At 39.5% G+C, this 27,929-nt stretch overlaps 4 protein-coding genes across 6 annotated transcripts; 3 read left to right on the plus strand and 1 right to left on the minus strand.

Annotated features, from left to right (window-relative positions):
- The first annotated feature begins 2,804 nt into the window (after positions 1-2,804).
- On the plus strand, positions 2,805-6,652 carry LOC112295812 (uncharacterized). 2 transcript variants are annotated; one of them, XM_024547787.3, is made up of 5 exons: positions 2,805-3,506; positions 3,745-3,808; positions 4,156-5,174; positions 5,484-5,706; positions 5,813-6,652. In XM_024547787.3, the coding sequence occupies exons 1-5, from the start codon at positions 3,501-3,503 to the stop codon at positions 5,830-5,832; spliced, it is 1,332 nt and encodes a 443-aa protein (XP_024403555.1). In that variant the 5' UTR covers positions 2,805-3,500; the 3' UTR covers positions 5,833-6,652. The 2 variants fall into 2 exon arrangements, with proteins under 2 accessions (XP_024403555.1, XP_024403556.1); XM_024547788.3 differs by having other exon boundaries at positions 3,364-3,506; positions 5,493-5,706.
- Positions 6,653-8,316: 1,664 nt separating this feature from the next.
- Positions 8,317-10,788, plus strand: LOC112296097 (histidine biosynthesis bifunctional protein hisIE, chloroplastic). The gene is made up of 5 exons (XM_024548260.3): positions 8,317-8,548; positions 9,170-9,415; positions 9,589-9,666; positions 9,884-10,029; positions 10,212-10,788. Exons 1-5 carry the CDS (start codon positions 8,324-8,326, stop codon positions 10,423-10,425), a joined length of 909 nt encoding a protein of 302 aa, XP_024404028.1. The 5' UTR covers positions 8,317-8,323; the 3' UTR covers positions 10,426-10,788.
- An 841-nt stretch (positions 10,789-11,629) lies between these two features.
- LOC112296098 (putative cytochrome c oxidase subunit 5b-like) lies at positions 11,630-14,305 on the plus strand. Its single transcript, XM_024548261.3, has 6 exons — positions 11,630-11,919; positions 12,628-12,692; positions 12,787-12,837; positions 13,008-13,074; positions 13,609-13,688; positions 13,914-14,305. Exons 1-6 carry the CDS (start codon positions 11,757-11,759, stop codon positions 13,962-13,964), a joined length of 477 nt encoding a protein of 158 aa, XP_024404029.1. The 5' UTR covers positions 11,630-11,756; the 3' UTR covers positions 13,965-14,305.
- Positions 14,083-16,651, minus strand: LOC112296099 (uncharacterized). Of its 2 annotated transcripts, none has more exons than XM_073528916.2 (4): positions 16,257-16,651; positions 15,317-15,368; positions 15,169-15,219; positions 14,083-15,058 (listed from the first exon to the last, which is right to left on the minus strand). In XM_073528916.2, the coding sequence occupies exons 1-4, from the start codon at positions 16,390-16,392 to the stop codon at positions 15,001-15,003; spliced, it is 297 nt and encodes a 98-aa protein (XP_073385017.1). In that variant the 5' UTR covers positions 16,393-16,651; the 3' UTR covers positions 14,083-15,000. The 2 variants fall into 2 exon arrangements, with proteins under 2 accessions (XP_073385017.1, XP_024404031.1); XM_024548263.3 differs by having other exon boundaries at positions 15,313-15,368; positions 16,257-16,649.
- Positions 16,652-27,929: the final 11,278 nt, after the last annotated feature.

The following is a 27,929-nucleotide window of genomic DNA, read 5'->3' on the forward strand; positions in this document are numbered from 1 at the left end:
CATTGCCCACCCAAATATTGGAGTTTACCATAATTCTATCGATTATGTTTAAGGTATTCAAGATATTATCATATACCAATGAATGAATAATGTGCCATTGCCCACACAAATATTGGAGTTTACCATAATTCTATCGGTTATCTTTAAGGTATTCAAGATATTATCATATACCAATGAATGAATAATGTGCCAATGCCGACCCAAATATTGGAGTTTACCATAATTCTATCGGTTATGTTTAAGGTATTCATGATATTATCATATACCAATGAATGAGTAATGTGTGATTGCCCACCCAAATATTGGAGTTTACCATAATTCTATCGGTTATGTTTAAGGTATTCAAGATATTATCATATACCAATGAATGAATAATGTGCTATTGCCCACCCAAATATTGGAGTTACCATAATTCTATCGGTTATGTTTAAGGTATTCAAGATATTATCATATACCAATGAATGAATAATGTGCCATTGCCCACCCAAATATTGGAGTTTATCATAATTCTATCGGTTATGTTTAAGGTATTCAAGATATTATCATATACCAATGAATGAATAATGTGCCATTGCCCACCCAAATATTGGAGTTTACCATAATTCTATCGGTTATGTTTAAGGTATTCAAGATATTATCATATACCAATGAATGAATAATGTGCCATTGCCCACCCAAATATTGGAGTTTACCATAATTCTATCGGTTATGTTTAAGGTATGCAAGATATTATCATATACCAATGAATGAATAATGTGCCATTGCCCATCCAAATATTGGAGTTGACCATAATTCTATCGGTTATGTTTAAGGTATTCAAGATATTATCATATACCAATGAATGAATAATGTGCCATTGCCCACCCAAATATTGGAGTTTACCATAATTCTATCGGTTATGTTTAAGGTATTCAAGATATTATCATATACCAATGAATGAATAATGTGCTATAGCCCACCTTAATATTGGAGTTTACCATAATTCTATCGGTTATGTTTAAGGTATTCAAGATATTATCATATACCAATGAATGAGTAATGTGTGATTGCCCACCCAAATATTGGAGTTTACCATAATTCTATCGGTTATGTTTAAGGTATTCAAGATATTATCATATACCAATGAATGAATAATGTGCCATTGCCCATCCAAATATTGGAATTTACTTTAATTCTATCGGTTATGTTTAAGGTATTCAAGATATTATCATATACCAATGAATGAATAATGTGCCATTACCCACTCCAATATTGGAGTTTACCATAATTCTATCGGTTATGTTTAAGGTATTCAAGATATTATCATATACCAATGAATGAATAATGTGCCATTGCCCATCCAAATATTGGAGTTTACCATAATTCTATCGGGTATGTTTAAGGTATTCAAGATATTATCATATACCAATGAATGATTAATGTGCCATTGCCCATCCAAATATTGGTGTTGACCATAATTCTATGGGTTATGTTTAAGGTATTCAAGATATTATCATATACCAATGAATGAATAATGTGCCATTGCCCACCCAAATATTGGAGTTTACCATAATTCTATCGATTATGTTTAAGGTATTCAAGATATTATCATATACCAATGAATGAATAATGTGCCATTGCCCACACAAATATTGGAGTTTACCATAATTCTATCGGTTATCTTTAAGGTATTCAAGATATTATCATATACCAATGAATGAATAATGTGCCAATGCCGACCCAAATATTGGAGTTTACCATAATTCTATCGGTTATGTTTAAGGTATTCAAGATATTATCATATACCAATGAATGAGTAATGTGTGATTGCCCACCCAAATATTGGAGTTTACCATAATTCTATCGGTTATGTTTAAGGTATTCAAGATATTATCATATACCAATGAATGAATAATGTGCTATTGCCCACCCAAATATTGGAGTTACCATAATTCTATCGGTTATGTTTAAGGTATTCAAGATATTATCATATACCAATGAATGAATAATGTGCCATAACCCACCGAAATATTGGAGTTTACCATAATTCTATCGGTTATGTTTAAGGTATTCAAGATATTATCATATACCAATGAATGAATAATGTGCCATTGCCCACCCAAATATTGGAGTTTACCATAATTCTATCGGTTATGTTTAAGGTATTCAAGATATTATCATATACCAATGAATGAATAATGTGCCATTGCCCACCCAAATATTGGAGTTTACCATAATTCTATCGGTTATGTTTAAGGTATTCAAGATATTATTATATACCACTGCCAACTGAACACATACCCTTGGACGTTTCATCTGTGTGAGAGCATGAACATTTATCATTCCCCTAGTCAAATATTTCCTCAGGTCCAAGTAAGGATGCACAAGTCTTTAAATCTGAGTAATGCAGAATTACATGGTTTGGATGTATCTGCGGCTGATCTTATATAAAACCAAAACAATACAGCTTGGTTCAATTCTGTTTATACCGAGTCAGAGAACATTCCGAGCAGAAAACGATTAAATTTTGTGAAAAGCTCCCCAAATTTCCTCGCTCTCAGGCTCCCAAGTATTCTAGTAATCTTATACCGCACATTCATTATTCCAAAACTTCTCTCGAGGCTAGTTTTCGTTTGGCATAATCTTCTGATGCTGGCCATTATTTGCAGGGATAGAGTCCACAAGTCGATTGGACTTATTCCCTCCTGAAGCGATTTCCGAAAGCTTCTCTCAATCGAAGGCTGGCTCTTTGACCCATTAGTCTAAGCCATCCGCGGAGGGCTCAAAGGCTAGGCTGTTTAGAGGTGCTGCCATTGTCGTGGCAATGGTTTTCATGTGCCACTAGTTTCCGCAATCCCCACGACGCATGGGCGCGGAGCTGCTATAATGCGCTTGGCCGCACTCACTTCTCCTTCACTTCACTTCGAAGTTGATCGACCCTCACTCCTCGTGATTGGGCCCCTTGGCCCCTTTTTTGCTGCTGATTGTTCCTTCCCTGGTCCCGCTCGTGTGCCCATGTCCTGGACCAGTACCTTCTCATACTTTGAACAAGTGATATGTTCCACTTGACTCTCTCATTAGCCTGGACGTGACTCCAGCTTCTGTCTCTGAGCCGGCAATCACGTGGTCCCTCAGCTCTTGCTGCGGCCTTCGTGAATTTTCGAACTTGTCGCCAATTCTTGGAATCTTTACTTTACTTCTGACGATAGGATTCTTTGAAATGTCTTAATCTTCTAATGCTGATCTCTATTCTGGAAGTATTTAAACCTCTCCTAGTGTACTTATTAGTTGAGGTCTTCGCAGAGAGTAGTTGGTATTTTGAGCACCTCGAAAAGAATCCTCGGACTTGCAATCGTATTCGAGAATTGGCGAGAGGTTGTAGGTATCACAGTCACCATCTCAGCAAGTATACTACGAAGAGCACTACTCCGGAGCGCCAGCATAGGAGCAGAATTTGATGGGCGTCACTCCCTGACGAATCATTAGTTAGGTTGCAATCTCGGTGTTATTTGGGTTTCAAAATGAAGGTATGGATTTCAATGTTTCTCAAATGCTACTTCTGCTTCTGCTGCTTTCAGGTAGTTTTTAGCTATAGTGCACAATGGAAAGAGATGTGTGGCTTTGATCCTCCTGCTGTAATAATAACCCCGAGTAACATATTCCTCAATAACCTGAGGAGCCCGTCCTTAGCTCTTACGATCATGCCCCAATTGCAAGTTTTGTACCTAGCGACTGAACTTCATATTTGGGGGTGGTGTGCTCCAGTTATTCGGGTGGGGTAAGAATAAGGACCCGCAGCCACCGGTGTTGCAGCAAACCAAGAAATCAGGTGTGCTTTCCAGTTTAGTCCATTTTATCTCGAAAGCTTGAGCTTGGCATTTGTTGAATTGATACGAGTTCGAAGTAATGTGTTTAGATAGGGTCCCAATCTTAAATTCGTTCTTGGGGTAATAGAACACTCGGGAAGTTGCGCTACACAAAGTCGTTTAAGCAAATAACTTGGTATCATTGTACAAGTGATATGCTGGTGAAGCAACGGGCATAGTATGTAAGCTGCAAATATTTTTCAATTCCCAATTCTAGCAACTTAGAAGTCTTTTCCCTTGTCTTCCCTAAGGAACAGTTGAATCTGCTTGATCTGTTGAATAGTTCTCACAATCATAATTTGATGTCCAGATCCGTACGAAAGGAGTTGCGATGGGAGAGATCGAGGCACAGCAAGTATGAGAACAATCGTTGCTGGGATGAGCATCCGAAGGCGACAGGGGGTTTTTGACGTGGACAACAGGGATTATCTCCACGGCGGCTTAACCACAAAGTCTAAGGGTAGTTGCATCGGTGATCCGGATTCCGGCAACAAGATGGAAGATACAATCCGGTTTGTGTTCAGCCACAAGCGGGAAGGTCTGCTTGCTATCGGGACATTCGCCTTGGAACATCTTCAGTCCATTCGGAACACCATTGACGTGCACCAGAAAACAGAGGAAAAAGACGCATGCGAGCCTTCCACCTGCGCTTCAGCGATAGAGACTACCGTTTCAGACGACCAAGAAAAGTTGCAACGAGGCTGGTTAATATCAAGGAAAGTGAGTAATTTGCCGGCGTTCGGAGATGGGACCTTGGGAGGGGAGTCCGAAAGTGAAGAGCGTCACAAGAGGCTCGATCAGTCTAAGGCCCTTATCCTCTGCAATAACGGGAATCGGACGCCAGATACGCGTATGAAACCCATTGTCCTCCTCACATCGCTGCCACCCGAGCTTCGAAAGGAATTTGATCTCGCCAGGGCTACGCTCTACAGCCAATCGCATTTATCGAATCTCGTTGTCCACTGGACCGACTCTGTGCCACCTTCAGTGCTTGACAGTGCCGAGGGACCCTCTCTCGTCGACGACTTCTATTCATCTTTTCTCTGCGGGCTCTTCAGCTCCAAGAAAAAACCTTCTAACTCTGACAAGACGTTAGGTAAGTGGTCAACCCAGAGAGAAATCGAGCCTATACCTGGCGAAGAAAAGAGACGCATGATTCCCATTGAGCTTGCTGAGATGGAATTAATTAAGAAATCCATCTTTCAGAGCATTGGATCCGCTGGAATGCCATCACTTAACAAGCTCGCGAAGCTCTGGAGGTTGACGTGTAAACAAACTTCTGCGAGGATAGCCCCCGAAAGGAGACCAGTCTCACGACCTACGCTCAAGGTAAGCAAGCTGTCTGAACTAGTCAATAATTCTGGTTTTATCGCCTCATGCACATCTCTTCACCGAGCCCTAGTGCACTCATTAAGATCAGGCGAAGTATATAAAACATACTCTTCATGTTCCTCGTCTGACATCGGTTCACGGTGATCACCAGCAATGTTGGATTAAGAATGCAGTACAAGCACCCCTGAGTAGGTAATCACACAGGATCTTGTCAGTGGAGGTCTAGAACAGCGGAATTTTTTACTGCTTGTGGTGTCAACGCTTCTGTTCTGAAGTCTTTCGAGAATGTTTCGTGTCCTGATCTAGGGCCCGCAGTGCAATCCACATGAAGAATGTTCTACTACCCCAGTAGCGCAGCCCTTGAGACCGACAAGCCGGGTTTCTGACGACGAGTGCAGGCAGAAGGTTGAGGAATTTAGAAGACGAGTGAAAATGCACGAGAGGATGACAATTGCTCCTAGGGAGCCAAGTGCCGAATGCTCTCCAAGTCACGACGGTTTGGGACACTGGATCAAGACCGACGAAGATTGTAAGTTAGCTTCTTTGTCTTTCAATGATGACGTATTCGAATTTTGTGGGTGTATAAGACGAGGGAAAAGGTTACTGAACTTGTTTGCGTGTGTGTTTTCCTGCAGTTGTTGTACTTGAGTTGTGAAACAACCACATAAATTTCTCAAACAGGAGCGTTTCCACTTTGCCAACTTAATTGGGTCAGTAATTACCTTGTCGATGCGATTGGGAGCGCTAGCCACTCGTTCGACTCAAACTGAAGCGTTAATGGTCCGAATCATTTCACTAGAATCCCGCTTTGTTTTTGGTTTGAATCAATCAATGCACTCCTAACTGAGTGCTGTACAAGACGATCGGAAGTTGAGAATTTGGGCATGCGAGCATCTAATGGCTTTTTAGCTTGGGCTCAAAATCCATTCCTTAGCAATCGAATGAGAGAGATGTGACCAAGGTCTACGTTCTGTTTCAGAACCTGCATTATCCGCATCAAATTCTCAATCTGCACAATCTCAATGCTGGTATGTTTTTGAACTGATCAGCTGGGCCAAGTCAAGTCATACGTACTGCCGAGAGGCATCTGCTGGACTCATCTCGAGCCATTTGTTGGCCCTTGCACAACTATAACTTAGCTTTGCATCAGTACACTAAAACACTTCGACCAAAGTGTACTTTACTTGAGATAGCTGGTGGTATATCATTGATCTCACAAATTTTCGTTTTTTTCTGCTAGACACACTAGAGCTTGTTTACGTCATAGACCATACTTCAAAATTGCTGATGGTGTGTAAGAATTGTACATAGAGCTATTCATTTTCAGGCGAAAACAGTAACGTGTTGAATAGTGAGATACTTTTTTCCGTTCTCAGAGTGCCTACCTTATAGATTCTGAGATGGAATCAACTGCATCGTCGGTGTAATTTTGGTATTGTGTGCGCAATAAAGTTTGGATTGTGACGTTCAATGCATTTTACAGAATTTAGTGCGCTTGCTGTCGGAGTCCGCAAATATTAACTTGCCCTTCTTACTACTGCATCCTAGCATCTTCCACGTGCTTGTCGCCAATGTAACAGTATCCTGGTTGTAAGCACAACAAATTGCATAAACGGTAACCACAATACTCATTCATGGCAGATTGTATCATAATTGTAGAAAATGCAAGTTTCAAAGCTTGTAAGCACAACGTGGCATGTACTATCCTTGAAACCTTCTCGAGCACACTGTAGGTAGGTAGACCTATTCGTCCAGTGATGGAATCCTCACAGACAGCCCTAACTCGAGACGCCTGCACAAATAATAACTAGCTGCTCGATCTCTCAACAGCCCTATTGTTATCACCACCAACAGCAGGGAAAGTCGTAGAAATTTAACTTAGGTCCTAGTGAGTGCAGAATGTAAAAGACTTCAAAATACTCGATCACATCCTTCCCATGGATGTTTAGCTTTGCCTAGAACAGATGCCAATATGCCACTGCGAATGTCCTCTTCCCTGCCTCAAAAGATTGATCTGACGAGTGACACCTAACCGCATGCGCAGTAGTCCGAGAGTTTGGAGATGATCAATAGTTTAAAGTGCAAGAGTACTTTAAGATTGTTGTAATCTCTTCTGTATACAGACAGCCTTCATATAGCCAGACCACATGAAAGAGTAAGAGTATGCAGCTCAGCTCGCTGTTTGGAGTTGACTGCCGCATGGGAAAGTAAACACCAATTGTAGAAGGGCATGAACTTGGTACTGCAGCAGTGATAATGGCAAGCAATCAGCCCAACTTCCTTAAAATTCTATGCTTAAGCGTCAGCAGTAAGTTTCACAAAAACATCCACTATCTGTGTTTTAAGCATGTACTCTTTGTTCGCAAATATCAACTCTCAAAATCATAATATTGTTCCGAAAGCAATAGCTGTGCCTAAAGAAGCAGTCATTGTCGGTAAGCAGCAGCTTTCGATCGTTCAAATGGAGCTTCTAAAAGTGTCTCCTTCACATTCTTTGAAGCATCCGTGGTCCATACAGTATAAATCCGGTTGTAAATCAGTATAATCTTAGCTACAAACTTAATGGGGTGACATTAAGAACCATTGACACGTGGAATTGTTGCACTCTAAATCACTGAGATTTATAGATTAGTTGACATTGAGCCGGTAAAAATACTTACAACAAAGTTTTAAGGTTTTTGGCAATGAAACATCGTGACATTTGTAACTTCAAAACAGTGTCACGGTGCGCAAAAGCTTCCTTACTCGCTCTTCACACGGGGGCTAAACCTTACACCCTAAATTTAGTCGATGAAAAGCTCTAATTAATGTCCCATACAGTTTGACAAACGTACAATTACAGAGTATAAATTCTAATTACAACTTTCGATACTTCATCTCTACGGAGACATCTGATAGAATCGGAATAAGCTGCACCGTTGCGTCCGGCCCCTGCTCACTATCGACTTTTTAAAATTGATGTACGGTTCAATTTTTTTCGAGCTTTTATGTGTGAGGATTTGTAATGCCAAGTGAACGAACTTTGATGAGAGGGAAACAGCTTCATCGTGGCAGAAATGATACCAAGAGGAAGAGGTTTGAGTTGGGAAGGGAAGGCTTAGTGAGCACGAGAAGCCAAAGATTCCTCCTCTTTCGAAGTGTCAACCATGGCGACCTCCCTGCTGCGCCCGGCGTTCTCTCCCCTCGTTGCCACCGTTGCAGCATCGCCCTCTCTTAGATCTTCTTTCTCTTTTGCACCCGGCGCACTGCAGTTGCGTTCTTGCCCACCTGCGTTGCGGACCTTGACGCCACGGCAGGGCCGCTTACCATGCGGCGGCGTCGTTGCGATGGCCGGAGAGTTGGCTAGAGCCCAGCCCGTCTCCACTCCTGAGGTTTGTCTGATGTCTTCGTATTCTCTCCTGCTGTTTATGTGATCCAATTTTTACCTCGCTTCTTAGTTTGAATATTTTCAGAAAAAAAATTGAGGAGTGATCAATCTCGCCGGTTTAGGGGAGCTAGGAAAACGGAGATGTTCTTAATATCTTCTCTTTTCCCCTTCTGCAACGGTTTTTGAGTATTTGCGTACCCGACTTGCACATTGCAAATATGTGGAATCCCTCCTTGCTCGCAACTGCCCGATGGACTGTCATATATTGGGATTAGGTTGACTTACTGGCGAATTATGCGGTTGCTGTACATTTTAATGAATCTTATGAGTAATATCATGATCGGAGAATCCGGTCTTTAGCATTTACATTTCAATCTCGATTCTCCTACTTTCCGATTTTACTAGACAAGTCTGATTGCGACTTTGTCCTTGTGACTTTTCTCTCGCGATTTAGGGTTTAAGCGATTTATCGCACAGTATTGCTTTTATGATACAATCTAGGCGTACATGAGTGTCTGTTTTGCAAAATTTACTGCAGTCGGTTGAAGTACGAGTGAGTGTTGAAGTACTGTGAAGAACTACCAGCATGAGTGAAATTGTTCAAACCAGTCGCCCGGTGATGCAGGTAGAAGCGTTTCTAGATACATTGAAATGGGATAAGAACGGCCTGGTGGTTGCCATAGCTCAAAATGTGGATACAGGCGCAATACTCATGCAGGGCTTTGCCAACCGGGATGCAATATCAGCCACAATAGCATCCCGGCGTGCCACATTTTTCAGTCGTAGTCGCTCACAGTTATGGACGAAAGGCGAGACTTCCCACAATTTCATTCACGTACAAGATATATCTATCGACTGTGACCGAGATTCCGTGCGTCTCTTGCTCAACTGAACTTTTCTCTAAAAATATTTCGGCATTGGCTTTGGGCAATGCACGATTCTTATGTTCTATTCAAGTTCTATCGTCCGAGCCATTGCGGATGTATTTTGTACAAAATGGGGATTCAAATTGACAGAGTTTATTTTATTGCACATGTGCTTCAGATCGTATATCTAGGACAGCCTGATGGTCCCACATGCCATACTGGTGCGGAGACATGCTATTACACTTCTGTACCAATGGTCTGTATCACTCATTTTGCTTTACTTACAGTATCCTAGTGTACAAGGGATGATAGTTGTATCTGGTTGTATTGTATGGACTTAAAACTGGACGTTTAGATTGTCATGACCTTGTTGTGCCGTTGCAGTCACGGAGAAATCACTTTGCTGTTTTGGCGTGGAGTACCTAAATTCTTAAATTGATTTTTTTTCTTTTTCCTTTTTGAAAAAAAAACAGGACGAGCCAAAATTGCTTGCGTCGACCTTGTATGCATTGGAGGAGTTGATTGCCAGACGAAAAACTGAGGAAATTGCCCCTGGTGCAAAACCGTCTTGGACAAGACGACTACAGCAAGATCCCAAGTTGTTGTGTTCCAAAATTAGGTACGATTGTGTCGATCGCATTACAACTTCTTTTTTCTTTGCGGAAGGCCTTCGAATTATTGATTTATAAGTTCTACTTTTTGTTCTGATTATGTATGTTCTATAGAACTACTCAGATGACTACTTCCAAGGGGGAATTGATTTGAGGTGGTAATTTTAGTTGTATTCATTCCTCTTTACAGGGAAGAAGCATCTGAACTGTGCCAAACAGTAGAAGCATCGGAAGGAATGGAACGCACAGTGTCGGAGATGGCAGATCTGTTGTACCATAGCATGGTTTTACTGTCTGTCCAGAACGTCAAGTTGGAAGAGGTGACGACTGAGTTACGAAAACGTTTCGGTCAATCAGGCATTGAGGAGAAAAGCAAGCGACCGCCCAAGCCAACTGCAGGTTAGCAATTTTGTATCACTTAAAGCTCCATCAAAAAATGCAGCATACGGCTGTAAAGATCTACATGTATGTCGTCGTTGACATGCCCGCAAGAAGGCCAGGAGGACCAAGGCAATATCGTGTTTACCAGCAGTACATTGAATAGTGATCAGCTGAAGGTGGTGCACTGGAGTTAGATAGGTTCGTAAACCCTTGGGATACATCCTGTCTTGTAGTAAAATCTTTTTGTGGCTGTTACTGTTTGTTTTTTCTCATTGTTTCAAGCGATAGTTTCTATAGTGGGTTTCTCTTCCAGATCGTCGGTGTTCGCCAATGGGCGCCCTTGAGAATTTAGATTTATAATCAGCCAATTTCCTTTGCGTCGAGTACATTTGCGTGTGGTCACAGAAAAACTAGTCATTGAGAAACACTGTTACAGAGTTTCTGCATCCAGACCTCTTGTGAGTTTCGAGGTCTAGGATCTTGCCTCATGTGCTATCTGCTTAAGGATGGTTTTATGATTGTGCAGAAGTTGTCTTCAAAGTGAAACAACTTAAGTCAGTTTTCTGAGCACTTAATTTCTCATCACACCTTAACAGTGACAAAATGGTACAAATAGTTCTGTAATGGAATGCATACTACTCAACGTGAGCACGTTTCGTAATCCCCAATGCCATAACAAATTCAAGATGCTCGTGTTATCACTCGGGAAAAATTAATCTAAAAAAGCAATTTTCAAAGTGAATTTTAGCCATGTACGTTTTATTTATTTATTTATTTTTTTTTTTGAGAACTGACGTCGGAAACTTATCGCCACAACTGCACAGCTAGCTTCAGTTACAACAACTCCCTGACTAACAGCTTTTTCCGCAATAGTTTAGGCAGGAAAATACAGTTGTTTCCGGTAATCAATCGGTGGCCTGCTGCTTGTCGTGGCTATTGACCAAGATTTTACGTGACACATGTTCTTTTTCCTTCAAAAACATGGCCCGCATCTTTGCTCGGCTGGTTTTCTCCAACTGCCAGTGGCTTTCGCTGATTGATTTTGGCAACTGTTCCAGCAAGCAACCCCAAGAAGGCCAGATCAGCCGAATTTTCGATGCATCTGGGCCCTTCGCTACATCGACGGGTGATCAGCATCTCTTACTGCTGGCAGGGACCAATGATGGGAAATGAGACAAACTAGGGTTTTCTGCGAAGTCTTTCGCTCTGTCAATGTGCCCTTCCAACCGAGGTCGCTCATCGAAGGGACCAAACATATCGAACTAGTTTCGTTGCTCACCTTTCTTAGTTTTATTAGATGTGACCAGCGCGGTGAGCAGGGAAGGTGAGGCCAGTGAAGGGTTAGCAGTGCACAATGTTGAGGACAGCGGGACGAAGCTTGTCGCGTGTGCTCCACACGACTGTGGCGCAGCGCACCCACGGAATCCCGCCCGTACCCGTTCCTGCGGCTGGTGTGCTGTCCTCGCGGAGATGGTTCAATGCCAGTGGTTTCAGTCTTAGTGGCCATGCTGCATCTGGTACGCCCTATGGTGCACCCGTCCTCGATTTGCAGGCTATTTTGAAACATGAACTGTGGTCCTTTTCTGCCGTTTGAAGATTCTGATCGTATTCGATGATGAAACGCGCGATTTCGAGGTCATCAATCCGAATACCTGCAGATGCTGCTTTTCTGCGATATGAGTGGTAGTTGGGAAGAAATTTTAGATTTTCGGTAGGCGTTAGGTATTTCTAGCCTTCAATACACTGAGATTGTGACTGGCAATTATCATTTCAATGGCATGGTTAGTGCTGTACCCCATCTCGGAATCCGGTTGTCCCCGAAACATATTTGGGAACAATTCTAACTTCAATCTTAGGGTATGTAGTGTGCTTGCCTGCTATCTCTTGGAACTTACTTTCTCTTTCGAATGTGAGTTTAGTCTTTCATGTATTTCGATTTTATTTCTTGTTGAATTCATAACATAATTAAAGAGTAGGTCAATCACATTGTGTGTCCCAATTACATTGAAGTATCAGTCTTTTCCAGTTCACAATTTAGGAAGAGACATGCAACTTACCGGCAGAATTGGAGTTTATACGGTGTGGTGGACAGTCTTAGACCTTTTTCTGGGTATTATAGTGATAATTGAAACTGAAGTACAGGTGACGGTCTAATATCAACCAGTATATCATAGAACCACTGTTATTTAGAGAGTGTTAAAGAATACCCTTGTATGTGATGCTAGGTCAATTGGATGAATTTGGGATTGCAACCGGAGCTGAGCGGGAGGAGCTGGAATATCAGCGTCAGGTCTGGATTCTATCACTGAGTATTGTTGCATTTGGCGTTATTCTGTCTGCTAGTGTCTTTATTTACCTTTATGTTTGTTTTTCGTTTTCTGTAGGGGAAGAAGCGGTTTGATCTCGATCCTCCACGCGGACCTTTTGGCACTAAGGTAATATTCCTGCTCATCTACGTCCAGAGATTCATTTTATTTCTTGTCCAGAAAGTCTGCTTTGTACTTTCCTATTTGTATTTGGTCGAATGCGTGAGAAATATTGGATGGAGGTGAAGTAACGCCTGCTACTGTTATGCTTATTTTGTGAACTTGCACCTTGTTATCAGGAAGCTCCCGCAGTCATCGAATCAAACTACGATGAACGGGTTGTTGGATGTTCAGGAGGCATTGGTGGTAAGTATTTCTGACGATCTCTTTGTAATTGTTGGGTCAAAATAATAACCTAGCGAACGTTCAGTATTTACACTATATTTTTAAGAATCTTTTAATGCACATAATATAAACACAAATGCCTGTCCTGTGCTTGCCTTCCGCTATGGTGCATGATATGGCTATTTTATCAATTTGGCAACAGGAAGAGATGCCATTGGCTTAGAAGTCGATCCGGGTGTTAGTTGCTGAGGTAGTTACGATTCAATTTTATTTTAACTTATTCAATCTGTAACTTATCTTCAAACTCAACTAAGTTAAAACTTAAACAAAATCATTTTGATGCAGAGGTTCTAAGCAATGGTTATTTAATCCAATCAAGAATTTGACCGACAATACCTGCAGCAATTGTCTAATAGGACCTACCATCTGTTCTTGTCCCAGGAAAGGAACAATTGCTGCAAGACCGCAAGTAATTTGTCGCTCTATCTCAACAATCTCACCTTTTCCTATTGCGGCAGCTAATGCACTTCTTATTTTGTTCTATTGTGTGAACAGAGGATGAACATGATGTGACTTGGTTCACTCTGGAGAAGGGCCAAAGTTTCGAGTGCCCTGTTTGCACGCAAGTTTTCGAGGTAACCTGCACTATCTTATATTTGAGTTTAAGATTGCATTCCATTTAAGAATATCTTCTGGGCTGCAGTTGTTTGACCATATTTTTCGTTGTTGATCTGGGTTGTTCATTCTATTTGCTCATCTGCCCCACTGCAGTTGGTTTATTTGGAAGAATTCCTCCTGTAGTGTTATACGACCAAATTTTTAGTGGCTTGCAAGTAATTGGGTGACTGTTTGTTTTACAGTTGAAGGTGATAGGACCGGGTGGAAAGCCTGGATCTGATGAACATCATTAGGAGCTCATCAAGCATTGATCACGCTGTGTGGTCAAATGGTGTGCTTACTCAAGTGAGAGGCTACATAGGCAAGTTTGGGCAGATATTTTATGCTCTGTGGAGCCTTTTTCTGAGCAAGTTCAGAGGTCTTCCTGTCCTGATGACCTTACAAGTTTCGACGCATTTTTTAGAAATGCTTAGGTTGAAATCAATGGAGTATTTGATTATCACATCAATTCTCCTTTTTCTGCTGGCACAAGGTGGGTGCTGTCTTCTGTCACGTAATAAGAAAGCTTCAAGTTGGATGTTGGGGGTTTTCCGGAGGTATCTGTCTTATGCCTCCCCCAATCTTTCGTAGTTCAGATCTATTGCTCGTTGATAATTGGCCGTTGATTTTTTATTACTATACTCTGCCATAACCTTATTCTCAACTTCTGAAACATGGTTTACTCTGACCTTCACTCTATATATTGCTCTACTATTTAGAGGGAACGAAGATGCCTATCTACACATTCAAGCTCAGTGCATCGACCTTAGTTCTCCATGTAACAGTCCATTATCAGTGCTGCTAATGGCCAGAAATAATTACTCATCGTTTGGGCATCACTGTTAGATTTTTTTTTTTTTTTAATTAACGTTTCTTATAGTCTAGCTTTTACTAGTTGACAGTCAAGTTTACAGCTTAATTAGGTTTGTTCGCCTTATAGAATATGAAAAACGTTTGTCAACAAATTTTTTTATAATTCAGAGTGCTATGATGTTATCAGCTCCGAGCTGCTGAAAAACTTAACCTAAGCAACATTGACGCGTGTCAAGGGGCATTAAGCGAGCATGTAGATTCCATTCTTCATATTTAGCTCAAGTATTGGTGGATAACTGGGTAGATATGTGCATTAGAAGAACTGTCGATAGATAAAAAAATTTATGGTTTTCAGGACCTTGTTCACTTCTTCCTTAACCTGTCGTCAAATCTGATCCGGTCCAAACTGCCTCACCTCGACAAATTTTTACTGTATTTCAGGGTAGTCATCAGTCTTGGAAAGACTAATGATGTTCGTCACTGCCAGGTTGACCACCAACTCCCGTAACCTTCGACTGGTACCAGAGACATTCCCCTGACACAAAATCAGCTAAGTGTTACTTTTCCAAGCATGACTATTTTTAAACGCCAATTTTTTGGGTTACCTGAAAGAATCACGGCATAATTCGTGAATAACATCCTAACCTTGGTGCCGAATGGTCCACGAGGAGGAGAAAGATAGAACCGGGATTTGCCCTGCACGAAAGGAGCACTCTAACACAGTCAAAATTGATCCAACGGAGCACTAGCCATGGTTAGTTTTACGAGGCTTAGAGATGTAGTCGTTACCTGCCTCTTCCATTCCAACTCCTCCCGCTCCACTCCAGTTGCAATCCCGAAATCGCCTGACAATGAGACACAGAGCCACGGCTTTTAGCACTCCTGATAAAATTTGGTGGCATCTTAAAATACGTTCGAGTCAATATAGGCTGTCATGTAGCTGGATCAACCAATTTACAAGGTTTCCATGTACACAACTGAGATCTTTCCTCCATATTCAAGCACAGATTCGAGTTAGTCGCTAGTTCTACCTGATGCATTTGGATTCTGAATCTTACGGACGAAGATCCTCATCAAGTACGATGTTTAAGGAGGAACCAGACTTGAACCATTAACAGTCATCAAGAACGAGAGGTTTCTTTTTCTGTCATCGACTTGAACTTTCTTCATTCGTAAACCTTTGAGCACCTGAGGAACATTTAGACACTACTCTTCGAGACTTCCAGCTACAGAACTACGAAATGTATTTCTCTCGATGTTGTATACCTCCATTTCGTCGGTTCCACTACATAATGTGCAGATTGCCTAAGATTAATTATATGAAAATGTTTGTCTCCACATAAAACCTCTTTTCCGGCAGCTGAATTAAGAACCACCATGACTGCATTCTGACTTGGTTGAGAACCAGCGATTTAATTCCCACATTGGAGACCGATGAACACCAATCGAGTACAAAGGTACAAGTTAAACATTCGTAGATATCGGTGGTACCACTTCCGCAAGCAAACTCAAGGTAATTGATTACTGGTTGAACACCCATTGTGCGGAAGCAAGGCCAAAAATTAGGGCTTCTTTCTAAAACCAGCGACATAGATGTAAGTCCTGGTATACAGTCTCCAGGGGTGGTGCACATGCTTTATCAATTGAACCAGGTTGATAAAGCATTTGTTTCGTACTTCCAACGAATGTATAATTTACTGCATAGAATTAGTTAAACCGTGGTGAGCAACTACCGTAGCAGTCACCAGTGTCGTGAAGACATCTTGGTGAGGAGAGCACAGTAGCCACCGAAGCAGAGCCGGAGTGGCCGGGCTGTGTTAGAGACGTGCAAAGAACACGCGACAAGCCTCGTCCCGCTATTCTCAACATTGTGCTTGCCGAAGGTTGTGTCTCTCCCTCCCGAACGCAGCTATCAACGTTCTCTTCGTGTGAAGACCCACTCCCAAGGCAAAATGTCGAGAATTAAGAGAAAAAGAGGAAACGCACACGCACTCACAGTTCCAAATTCACTGCAAAACAACCAACAACCAGGTCTCGCAGACACAATACGACAAGGAGACGAGAGAGAGAGAGAGACCGCGACGCCTTCACAATCGTCGCCATGGCCTCCGTATGGTTTTGCTTTGGAGGGCGTGAACACGAAACGCTTCGGGATGATTTCTAAAGTGGATGAAGCACGTTCGTTATTATTGATGGCTTGGATGCGAACCCTACGGATTTCTGAGTCGCACATCACTAGAATTTACATACGTTCCAATATAAATATAAATATGTATGTATGTATGGGGAATGTTAAATAGACCCATGGTTTTACTTAAGAGACCCACCTTTGATGAAAAATATGGTAATTATGATAAATGTGGTTGGTTTTGATTGGTTGTAGATTTGATAGGGACATAGTTCTTAGAACCTTCTAGAGACAAGTTTCTAGAACCTTCTAGAGACAAGCTTCTAGAACCTTCTAGAAGCAAGTCTCTGGAATCTTTTAGAAGCTTCTTAGTTGGTAGAAGATGTTAGGGACATAGTCCTTAGAACTTTCTACAGATAAGTTTTTAGAACCTTCTAGAAGCAAGTCTCTGGAACCTTCTAGAAGCTTCCTAGTTGGTAGAAGTTGCTTGAGAAGCTTCTTAAATAGGAGTATATATTGGGATCGAGGCTGAAGAGTTCTTCAGTCTCGACAACACATCTCTTAGAGCTCTAGCTCACCTCTCTGGTGTTGTTCTTGTATTCATCTGATTAATCTAGTTCTTGCCAGTTCTTCTTGAACTTCTTGGTAGATATCAAGTCTGTATTCTGTGTCCGTGACAGTTTGTCGAGACTTCACTCACCTCAGATATCAGAGCTAGTTTCTTCTTTGTTAGAGTGTGGATTACTCCTCTGCTTGGAAGTGTACTAGCACTTTAGAGGTTGCGGATTACCCTCCTCTAAACTGATACTTCTTTTGTTACAATATTGGAGTCTTATTCTTCTTGGAAAGAGTGGATTACCCCTTTTCTTGAAGCTCTTAAGGCATTTTAGAGGTTGCGGAGTACCCACCTCTAAACCAATATTGTCTTCTTGTAGAGTCATTTCTGTCGTTCTCTTAGAATGGTCGGGGGCCAAGACATTAGTATGACGGAAAGTTCAGAGTCCAAGTTAGATGCTATCATGAATGCCCTCGCTACGTTATCGCAAAGAACTGCAGAGATTGAAGGAGTCGTGGCAAGGCTTCATAATGATGGAGCATCTGGGATGGCACAATCTAGGTTGCACCAGCCTCAAACTTCTATACTTGGAGAAGCAACTTTGCCTCAGGTTCGACAAGCACCGCTGGTTCTACAACATAAGAAACCCCGAGTTAGCCTTCCGGACAAGTTCGATGGTACACGTTCCAAGTTTCGAGGATTCGTCAACCAAATCAGGTTGATAACAGTTTTATAGCCCGAACGCTATCCAACGGAGGAGTCACGTGTTGGGCTTGTTGGAACCTTACTTACAAGACAAGCTCTATCATGGTTTGCTCCTTTGTTTGAGAAACGATCGTCCATATTAAACAACTTTGAAACCTTTTTGGAGGCATTTGTGGAATCATTTGGTGAACACGACAAGGTTCGATGGGCTACAACAAAGATCCGGTCACTACGACAAAGGATGCGTTCTACATCAGTCTATGCATCGAACTTCAGGCAATTAGCATGCGACATCAATTGGGACGAAGAAGCGTTGATGAGTCAATTCTATTGGGGTTTAAGGGACGATGTGAAGGATTTGCTATTAAGTCTTCCTGATCCGCAAACGCTCAACAAAGCTATTAACCAAGCTGTGAAGTGCGATAACCGCCTATTCCAACGTCACCAAGACCAACGTTCAAGACAACATACGGTTCGCCACACCCCAACTATGTCGGCAAGCAGCGTGAATTCACATTCAGAGGTAGAAGACATACAAATTGATGCGGTACGTGTCAAATCTCTTACTCTAGAAGAAAAAAAGCGGTGTATGGAGGAAGGTCTATGCTTGTATTGCGGTGAAGAAGGCCACAAAGTTGGAAACTGCCCCAAGAAGCAAAATCGACATAATATCAAGACTAGGGGTGCATTTATTCAGGAAAACGAGGATGCCCAGCCACAATAGGAACCGTGCGGCTGGACAGTGAAATATTGCAATAACAACCAGGTTCCTTTCTTTCCGCTCAACCTGCCCTTTGTTTTACAATCTCTTTGCTTATTGGCCCTCAGAAACTGAGAACCTTAGCATTATTAGATTGAGGAGCATCTGCTTGTTTTTTAGATGGAGAATTTACAAAGTGTCATAAGATCCCTTTAGTACAAAAATCCAAATCTGTTCACGTTGAGGTCATAGATGGACGACCTTTATTGTCTGGTAGTGTCACCCATGAATCAAAACCTATAGAAGTGACGTTTAAGGACCATAGTAGTCATATTATTTTCAATATTATTAGAACTCCATCAAATCCTGTTATTCTTGATCTTTCCTGGTTGGAAAAGCATAACCCATCCATAGATTGGAAGTTGCAGAAGATGACCTTTCCCACAAAACCACGCAAGAGCAAGCCTAGTAGAAAACCCCGAATAGAGAAATCCTTATTTATTAGAGCAAGAGCATTTATAAGATTGTCCAAGGGAGGTACACCATTTGTCATTTATGCGGCTCCAACTACCGGAGAGAAGATCTCGACAGTAAGTATACCGGATCAATATAAGGATTTTAAAGACGTGTTTCAAAAGAAAAATGCCGACATGCTACCGAAACACAGACCATATGATTGCGCCATAGACTTACAGGAAGGAGCACAACCGCCTTTTGGCCCAATCTACAATCTATCGCAGATGGAGTTGGCGGAGTTGCGGAAGTACATCGATGAGAATCTAGCCAAGAACTTCATCCGTCATTCAAAATCGTCAACTGGAGCACCCATCTTATTTGTGAAGAAGAAAGATGGCTCGTTGCGGATGTGCGTGGACTATCGAGGCCTCAACAAGGTAACAAAGAAGAATCGTTACCCATTACCCTTGATTTCTGGTCTCTTAGAACAACTTGGATGTGCAAGGATCTTTACAAAAATTGATCTAAGGGGAGCTTACAACCTCGTACGAATCAAGGAAGGAGATGAGTGGAAGACAACGTTCCGTACAAGGTATGGCCATTTTGAATATAATGTCATGCCTTTTGGTCTTACCAATGCTCCAGCGGTCTTTTAATATATGATGAATGACATTTTCCGAGAGTACCTTGACGATTTTGTTGTCATCTATTTGGATGATATTTTGATATTCTCCAAAAATAAGGAAGTGTATGAAAAACACGTTCGTTTGGTATTGGAGAAACTACGCGAGCGAGGACTATATGCCAAGTTAGAGAAGTGTTTATTTCATCAAATAGAGATGGAATTTCTGTGGTTTGTTGCGACTACGGAAGGCTTGAAGATGGACCCCAAGAAGGTGGAAGCAATCGTGTCTTAGGAGGTTCTGAAGACAGTTAGAGATATACAATGCTTTCTTGGTTTTGCCAACTTCTATCGGATCTTTATCAAGAATTATTCTCAAGTTGCTGCTCCTCTTACTTGGTTGACATGCAAGGATAAGCTAGAATGAGGACCTCTAGCAGAGAAGGCGTTTCAAAACCTGAAGACCGCATTTACTACGGCTCCAATCTTGATACATCCAGACTTTACAAAGGCCTTCTATTTAGAAACTGATGCTTCGGATTTTACTTTGGGAGTTGTACTTTCACAAATGGAAGAAGACAAGAAGCTCGATCCGATTGCATTCTATTCTCGAAAGTTCTCTGTTGCTGAAATCAATTATGAGATCCACGATAAGGAACTTCTTGCTATAGTGGATTCTTTCCAAAAATGGCGTCACTTTTTTGAAGGAGCTGCACATCCAGTGACCGTATACACAGATCAATAGAATTTGGAGTATTTCATGTCGGCTCGAGTTCTAAATCGACGTCAAGCTCGATGGAGTATGTTGCTATTTAGGTTCAATTTTATTATGACTTATTGACCTCGAAAGCAGCAAGGACTATTTGATGCCTTATCGAGGAGATCGTATCTTGTACCAAAGGCTGAAGAAGCAGCGTTTGATCAACAATGTACGACATTGTTGAAGCCAGAGCAATTTCAGCTTTGCGCTACTATTATGCCAATTGATGCTGACTTTCTGAATCAGGTACGTGCCGTAACCATTAAAAATTTAGTAGCCATTGATATTAAGCAGCGTGCCAATGACGACAAGTTCAAGGTGGAGGGAGATCTTTTATACTTTGAAGAGCGGTTATATATCCCAAAAGGACCAGCACGACTCAGAGTTCTTCAATCTCGCCACGATTTTCCAGCTGCGGGACATTTTGGATTCAACAAGACCTTGGAGCTTATTTCTCGAGATTTTTGGTGGCCCCAAATGTGAAAGGATGTGAAAGATTTTTTCCTCTCCTGCGACATCTGTTCAAGATCCAAGAATCCTCAGCATCGGCCTTATGAACTCCTACAGCCATTGCCGATTCCACGTCGACCATGGTCTTTAATTTCCATGGACTTCATCACGGACTTGCCATCATCGAACTCATTTGACAACATCTTTGTCGTGATAGATCGGCTTACAAAAATGGCACAATTTGTCCCTTGCAAGAAGACATCATCCAGTGAAGTTACAGCAAGGCTCTTTCTCGATAATGTGTATCGATATCATGGACTACCAGATGATATCGTATCAGATCGAGGAACCCAATTCGTATCAAATTTTTAGAGATCTCTCTTTGAGATACTGAAGGTGGATATCAAGCTTTCTTCGGCTTTTCATCCTCAAACTGACGGTCAAACAGAACAGGTGAACCAAGTCTTGGAACAATACTTACGATGCAGTATCAACTATCAGCAAGACGATTGGACCACATATCTGCCGCTAGTCGAGTTTACATATAACAACACCCTCCATGCGTCGACTCAATGCACACCATTCTTTTCTAACTATGGGTATCATCCAAAGCTTGATTTATTGAGTCCATCAATAAATAACAATCTAGCAGCTGTAGGATTTGCGAAACAACTATCAGAGCTTCAAAATACGTTGAAGCTTCAATTACAATCCGCTCAAGAATCCTACAAGGCATTTGCAGATAGATTTCGGAATCAAGCACGTACTTTCAAAATTGGAGATAAAGCATGGCTTCTTTGACAGAATATCAAGACCAAGCGACTATGTGATAAGTTGGACTATTGAAAATTGGGACCATTTATCATCCAAAAGCAAAGCAATCCAGTGGCGTACCGTCTGGAATTACCGGCTTCTATGAAGGTACATCTAGTCTTTCATGTTTCTTTGTTGGAGCCTTATCGAGAGTCATCTTTTCCTGGAAGAGTGCAATGTCCGCCACCTAGTATTGAGATTGAGAACCACGAGGAATACGAGGTTGAAAAGGTGCTAGATTCTCGACGAAGGTGGGGCAAGTTGGAGTATCTTGTTCATTGGTGTGGCTACGACATTAATGAGCGAACATGGGAGCCAGCTGAAAATTACACCAATGCGCCACAAAAGATACAAGAGTTTCATCAACAACATCTTTATAAACCTAAGCCGGTTCGACAATAGCTTCTTTCTGAAGCTTGCTCACCCAAGAATATAAGAAAGGGGGAGAGCGCCACCAAAATTCATAGTTGATGTAGTTATTTTCTCCAAGATAAAATAGAATTTTTTCAGTAGCCATAGTTTGGTCTTCTGATATGGATAGCCAAGAGATAGATACTATGCTAGTCAGATTATCTCAACCAACTAGTTCACGAAGGCGACCCCGAGATGAAGAACCACCTGCACCACGACGACGACGGAGGATACCAAGTAACCGATCACTAGTGATTGTATTTGAGTCCGAGCCTGCTTACGATGGTCAACCAGAAGGCATATTTGCAGGATAATTTCACAATGAAGACATGGAAGTTCATGCTTGGTCAGAAGTTGAAGGAGTGGGCCACTACCGTTGGCTTCAAGGGCCGATGAACCACTTACCTCATGAACAACAGTTGGAGTTCATAGCAGACGTTATGCGACAAATCTTCATTTTCTTGCGTTGGTACTGATTGACAACAACATTGCTTCTCAGAGACCTCGAAGCTAAAAGATGGGGTCATGTTAAGGACATAGTCCTTAAAACCTTCTAGAGACAAGTTTCTAGAACCTTCCAGAGACAAGCTTCTAGAATCTTCTAGAAGCAAGTCTCTGGAACCTTTTAGAAGCTTCTTAGTTGGTAGAAGATGTTAGGGACATAGTCCTTAGAACCTTCTACAGATAAGTTTCTAGAACCTTCTAGAAGCAAGTCTCTGGAACCTTCTAGAAGCTTCCTAGTTGGTAGAAGTTGCTTGAGAAGCTTCTTAAATAGGATTATATATTGGGATCGAGGCTGAAGAGTTCTTCAGTCTCGACAACACATCTCTTGGATTTCTAGCTCACCTCTCTGGTGTTGTTCTTGTATTCATTTGATTAATCTAGTTCTTTCCAGTTCTTCTTGAACTTCTTGGTAGATATCAAGTCTGTATTCTGAGTCCGTGACAAGATTCAATATTGGAAAAATGAATCTAAAAATCATTATTTTTTTTTCATGATGATTAGGATGGATGGATAAATTTAGTAAAAAATTGGATCTATTTAATATGCTTATATATATCTATCTCTCTCTCTCTCTCTCTCTCTCTCTCTCTCTATATATATATATATATATATATATATACATATAAATATCAAATTTATATAAAATAATTTCTTTTTAAAAAATTTAATTTTGAATAATTGATATAGATTTTTTTATCATTTCTAATATAATTATTATAATAATAATTATGATTTAAAAATCTATATTTTTTTTAAAGAACTACAAAAGAATGAGAATCAATTTTGAAGCATTTTATGGTGAATAAACCTACTTTTGAGTTTTTTTTGATGTCATATTATAAAAAAATTTAAAACTTAATATAAAATATTTAAATATTTTATATTTTTTTGTAAAAAATTAAATAAAATTTTTATCAAGTCAATGTATTTATGGATGGTTTATTGACATGCTACTTTAAATTAGGATTTTTTGGTAAAAAATCCTAATTTTCTTATAATAAGATTTAGAAAATGTCTTAAAATAAGATTTCAATGATATTCCTACATACAATTGGAGAGGTGCCTCATGATGCAATCTATAGTCACAATTGTCACATTGTGACATACATATTGAATTCATAATAGTGAAGGAGCTACAAACCTCATAAAAATTCTTTTATAAGGACAAAGTTTGGCCTCATGTTAAACCTATAAGATGAAAACAGAGATCAAGTTGTCTTAGCATGTTGCTTGTTATGTGAGAAGCTTGACCACATAGATGTTGATCTCATAAGGCATAAGTAGAAGCATATGGTGAATGTAAAAAAAATTATAATTTATTTTTGTGTTAACAACATCATGGTGTACATGAATTTGTAATATACTATGACATGGATAGAATACAACACCATTCTTAATGCCTCAAAGAAGCACTTCCTCGATTAGGTGATTTTCAAAAATATCCTTGCAACTCATTTCAACATTGAAAAGACATTTATGTTTACAATCAATCGAGATATTGTGCATATAGTTATTAGTGACATACTATTCAATGCCAATGAAAAAGAATCTGTAACAAGGTATAGGTAAGATATTTAAATAGGGATAGATAGTTAAAACCATGGAAGTTTTTAGGATTAGAGTTAGATTAGTAGACCAGATAGGATCCACCATAGAACATTCAAAAAAAAAATTAGGACAGTTATTTAGGTCGAGTCTATCATAGAATCTTCTAGAAGAAGTTTGAAGTGATTATCTAAGTGGGATCCACCACCTAAGAATATTCTAGAAAGTCGAAGGTAATAGAATAAAGTATAAATAGGACTTACCAAGATCTTTTTGGAGCATCAAGCCAAATATGGCTTTGAACCTTCTCTCTTAGTAAAGTTTGGTTTTGCAGCTTCTTGTTTAGTTTTGTTTAGATCTATTCTAGTTTGATCAATTTTGACTTCTGTATTCCATTCTATTTAGTTTTTTTCAAATTTTTTCTCCTCTGATTTCTCCTATTTAGTGATGAGGTTTTATGTTGTGGTAGATTAAAAGGGTCTTTGATACTTGAAATAGACTGCTTGTACTTTATTGGCATTAGAGTGTCAAGGACATGAACTAAAAGATGATGCATAAACCAATGAAATCCGTGTCAAAGAAAAAACAATAAAATAAAAATAAGAAAGTACGTATATTAAAAAGAAATTGGAATGGCTTATTGTCAAAAGACAAGAAAACTTGAGACTCTTGAAACTAGACTAGAAGCAAGAAAGGAGTTGACAAGAGTGAAGAGGGCTTCACTCTTATCTCTATATATACTATCTAACTAAGGGCTACGTGACAATGTTCTATAGGACCTCTAATATATGTTGACTTTGTAGGACACATGCCTTGACTTAGCAGGCAAGTTTTTCTATGTGTAGGCCACATAATTAGCTTGGTCTTCAAGCTAACAACATGTGTGGCACATGGCCAACTTATTGATCACTTTTCTAACCCAAAAATTCAATTATAGAGTAGCATCTATGAAGCTTCTAGGAAGCTTATATAAAAGATATTATAGAATTAACTTACTTTTATTTACTTCTACTTACTTCTATCTATTTATATAAGTAATTATTGGCTTATATATATATGTCCATGACATTACCCTCCCTTCTAGGGATGAGTTTTATGAGAAGAGATTATCATATGTTGAAGAAATCTAGGATGCGACGAATTATATTTGCCACATATTCAGATCTTTGTTCTCTTCAAAGATGGTTGATAGGACCTCTCAACCATCGATAGTGTTTCATACTAGGGCGGAAAGACCACCTTATTATTTGATCGTTGTTGAGGCGTTCATAACTTCCTTCAAATAAAATATTTGGAACACCATCAGGAGTTGTTTCTATCCTCTAATAAAATTACCAAACATTGGGAGTCTCTTCCAAGGTCATGATATTAAAAGAGTTGTATCTTGCCATCTATTCAAGGAAAAATATGTCATTTTTGAGGATCTTCATCTTGATTGCATTGTCTTGAAGGTTGTGACAATCACAATGTCTCGTTCGACATGTCAACAAACAAAGGCTCTTCAGTTGAATCCGCTAGTTGTTGGTTCTCCATCTCCTTAATGTCTTAACTAAAAAGAAGCTACAAACAAGGATTGAAAGTATAATATTATCTTGCTTAGATCTTATTTCTTTTATTCAAAAGGTTTTTACTTTGATTTTGATAGATGTTGTCAATGAAAAGCCTCCACTAACTTTGTTGCATTTGTAAGATTCTTTATTAGCTCCCATATATATTCACTAATATCATATTTGTGCCAATAGACAAGATATTCCAATTTATTTTAGCGCTGCCTTGAATCTAAGACTTATTCCGCTTTGAACTCTTCATTATTGTCCACTTTTATAAGAGGAGGTGAAGCTTATGTCCTTCTTGGTATGTCCACTATCTTGTATGCTTCAAGAAGAGACACATAGAATACTCGATGGATTTTTATTGACTCAGGTAGGTATAAACAATATGCAACTGGATTGATTTGTGCAGAAATAGGAAATGGTTCAATTTTATGATAGTCCAACTTATCATAAGAATGAGTGGTCTTGATATTGCGATGAAGTAGCCATACCTTATCACCCATGTGAAATGGTGGTTATTCCTTTTGATAGACATCTGCATTGATCTTTTATTATTCTTGAGCTTCTTTTAACTGCGCCTTCATTGTTGGATGTAACTTTGATAAATGATTTGTCAAATCTTTTGCCATAGGATTATTAGCTTTTAAAAAGTTAAAAGTATCAAATCATGGATGATAACCATAATTAGCAAAGAAAGGTATTTATTTTGTAGAAGATTGTATCTTATTATTATGTGAACTCAAATAAATCTCCACTAGTTAGAAGTTTGTTTTAGTTCATAAAAAGTGACTTAACTAGGTGAATTTAAAAATAAGGCCATTATTCAAATTTTAATCCAATTATTAGTTGTTATTGTAAAAATACCAAGTTATTAATCAAATCTTTTAATCATTATTTACATTCAAAATGATAATTCACTCATTAAACTTCATGCAAAATAATTCTTTCTTTTAATTCTAATTATATAATTTAGTTTTAAATATATATATATATATATATATATATATTTTTTCTTTTTTATTAGCTTGTCAATTGATTGTTGACTATAATCACATAGTAGAGGTTGTAAGGGCACCAATCTATCAGGTTTTCTATAAAATTCCATCGGGTGGTTACTGTTAGCTCTCAATTATATTCTAAAATTTAAATTTTTGTTATTATTCTATTTTATGATAATTAAATATGTTGGATTAGGATTTATATAAGTAGAATTTAGTTTTATAGAATTTTTAGGATTACAACCTTTAATGGTATAAATTATAACCTAATTCCTTGAATTAGGTTAATTAGGACTAAAGTGATAAGAGTTAGAAAATTAGAATTGCAACTTAGTTTAATAATTTATAGATTGTTAGTCATTACTATAAGAGTTGACTAAAAGCCTATGAGTGCATCTATAATCATTGACATGATTTAGGAATTGGAATTTTAATTCTCTAAAAGATTTAGAGAAGTTAGCAATGATAATTTTGGATTTTTCTCCAAATTCGACAAATTCAAGCGGCATGGTGATTCTTCTACTTAATGGAAGTCTTTTTAATGCAATGATGGCACTGGATTTACCTCATGGAGTGAAGAAAACAAGATCAGCAACCTCTCCTTCAAAATACAAGAAAAGCAATGAAATTCTCATTTTGAAGAATTTCACAAAAATTGCTAAGATCCTTGTAAGTAAAAACTTCCATGAAAATTATAATTGAGCATGGATTGAGGCATGTGAGTAGTCGATCTTAGCTTAAAAAGTTGTTTTGAACACAATAGTGAAGTTAGATTTACAAAAAAAATTCTTTCTTGACCACTTATAAGAGCCATCAACCTTAGTAATGAGATTGACTCTTGGATGAATGAAGACTATAGATCTAGATTAGGGATCTTAAAAATCAAGGGTGGAGATATAACCATCCTTCTACGAGCCTCCATTCAATTTTATAAGAGAGGCTTGGTTTTCCAAGCCCTCTCTCTCTCTTCTTTTGGGTGAAGGGCGGAGCCATGTAAAAAAATTTGACCAAAACCCTAATCTTAATTTTATTTAGGTTTTAATTTTCATTGTGAACCTTGTGATCGTGTATGTATAGATTTTGCATTGTGAAGGATGGTCATTAAGTTTTAAAATATGTTTCATTTAGGTAGATATCTCCACGGCCTTTCAAATATCCCAAGGGTTTCAAGGGCCTTGGATTTTCTTCAATCAGTCACTCAGTTT

Source organism: Physcomitrium patens, chromosome 19 (genome assembly GCF_059467195.1).
Source record: "Physcomitrium patens ecotype Gransden chromosome 19, ASM5946719v1, whole genome shotgun sequence".
Taxonomy (NCBI): Eukaryota; Viridiplantae; Streptophyta; class Bryopsida; order Funariales; family Funariaceae; genus Physcomitrium; species Physcomitrium patens.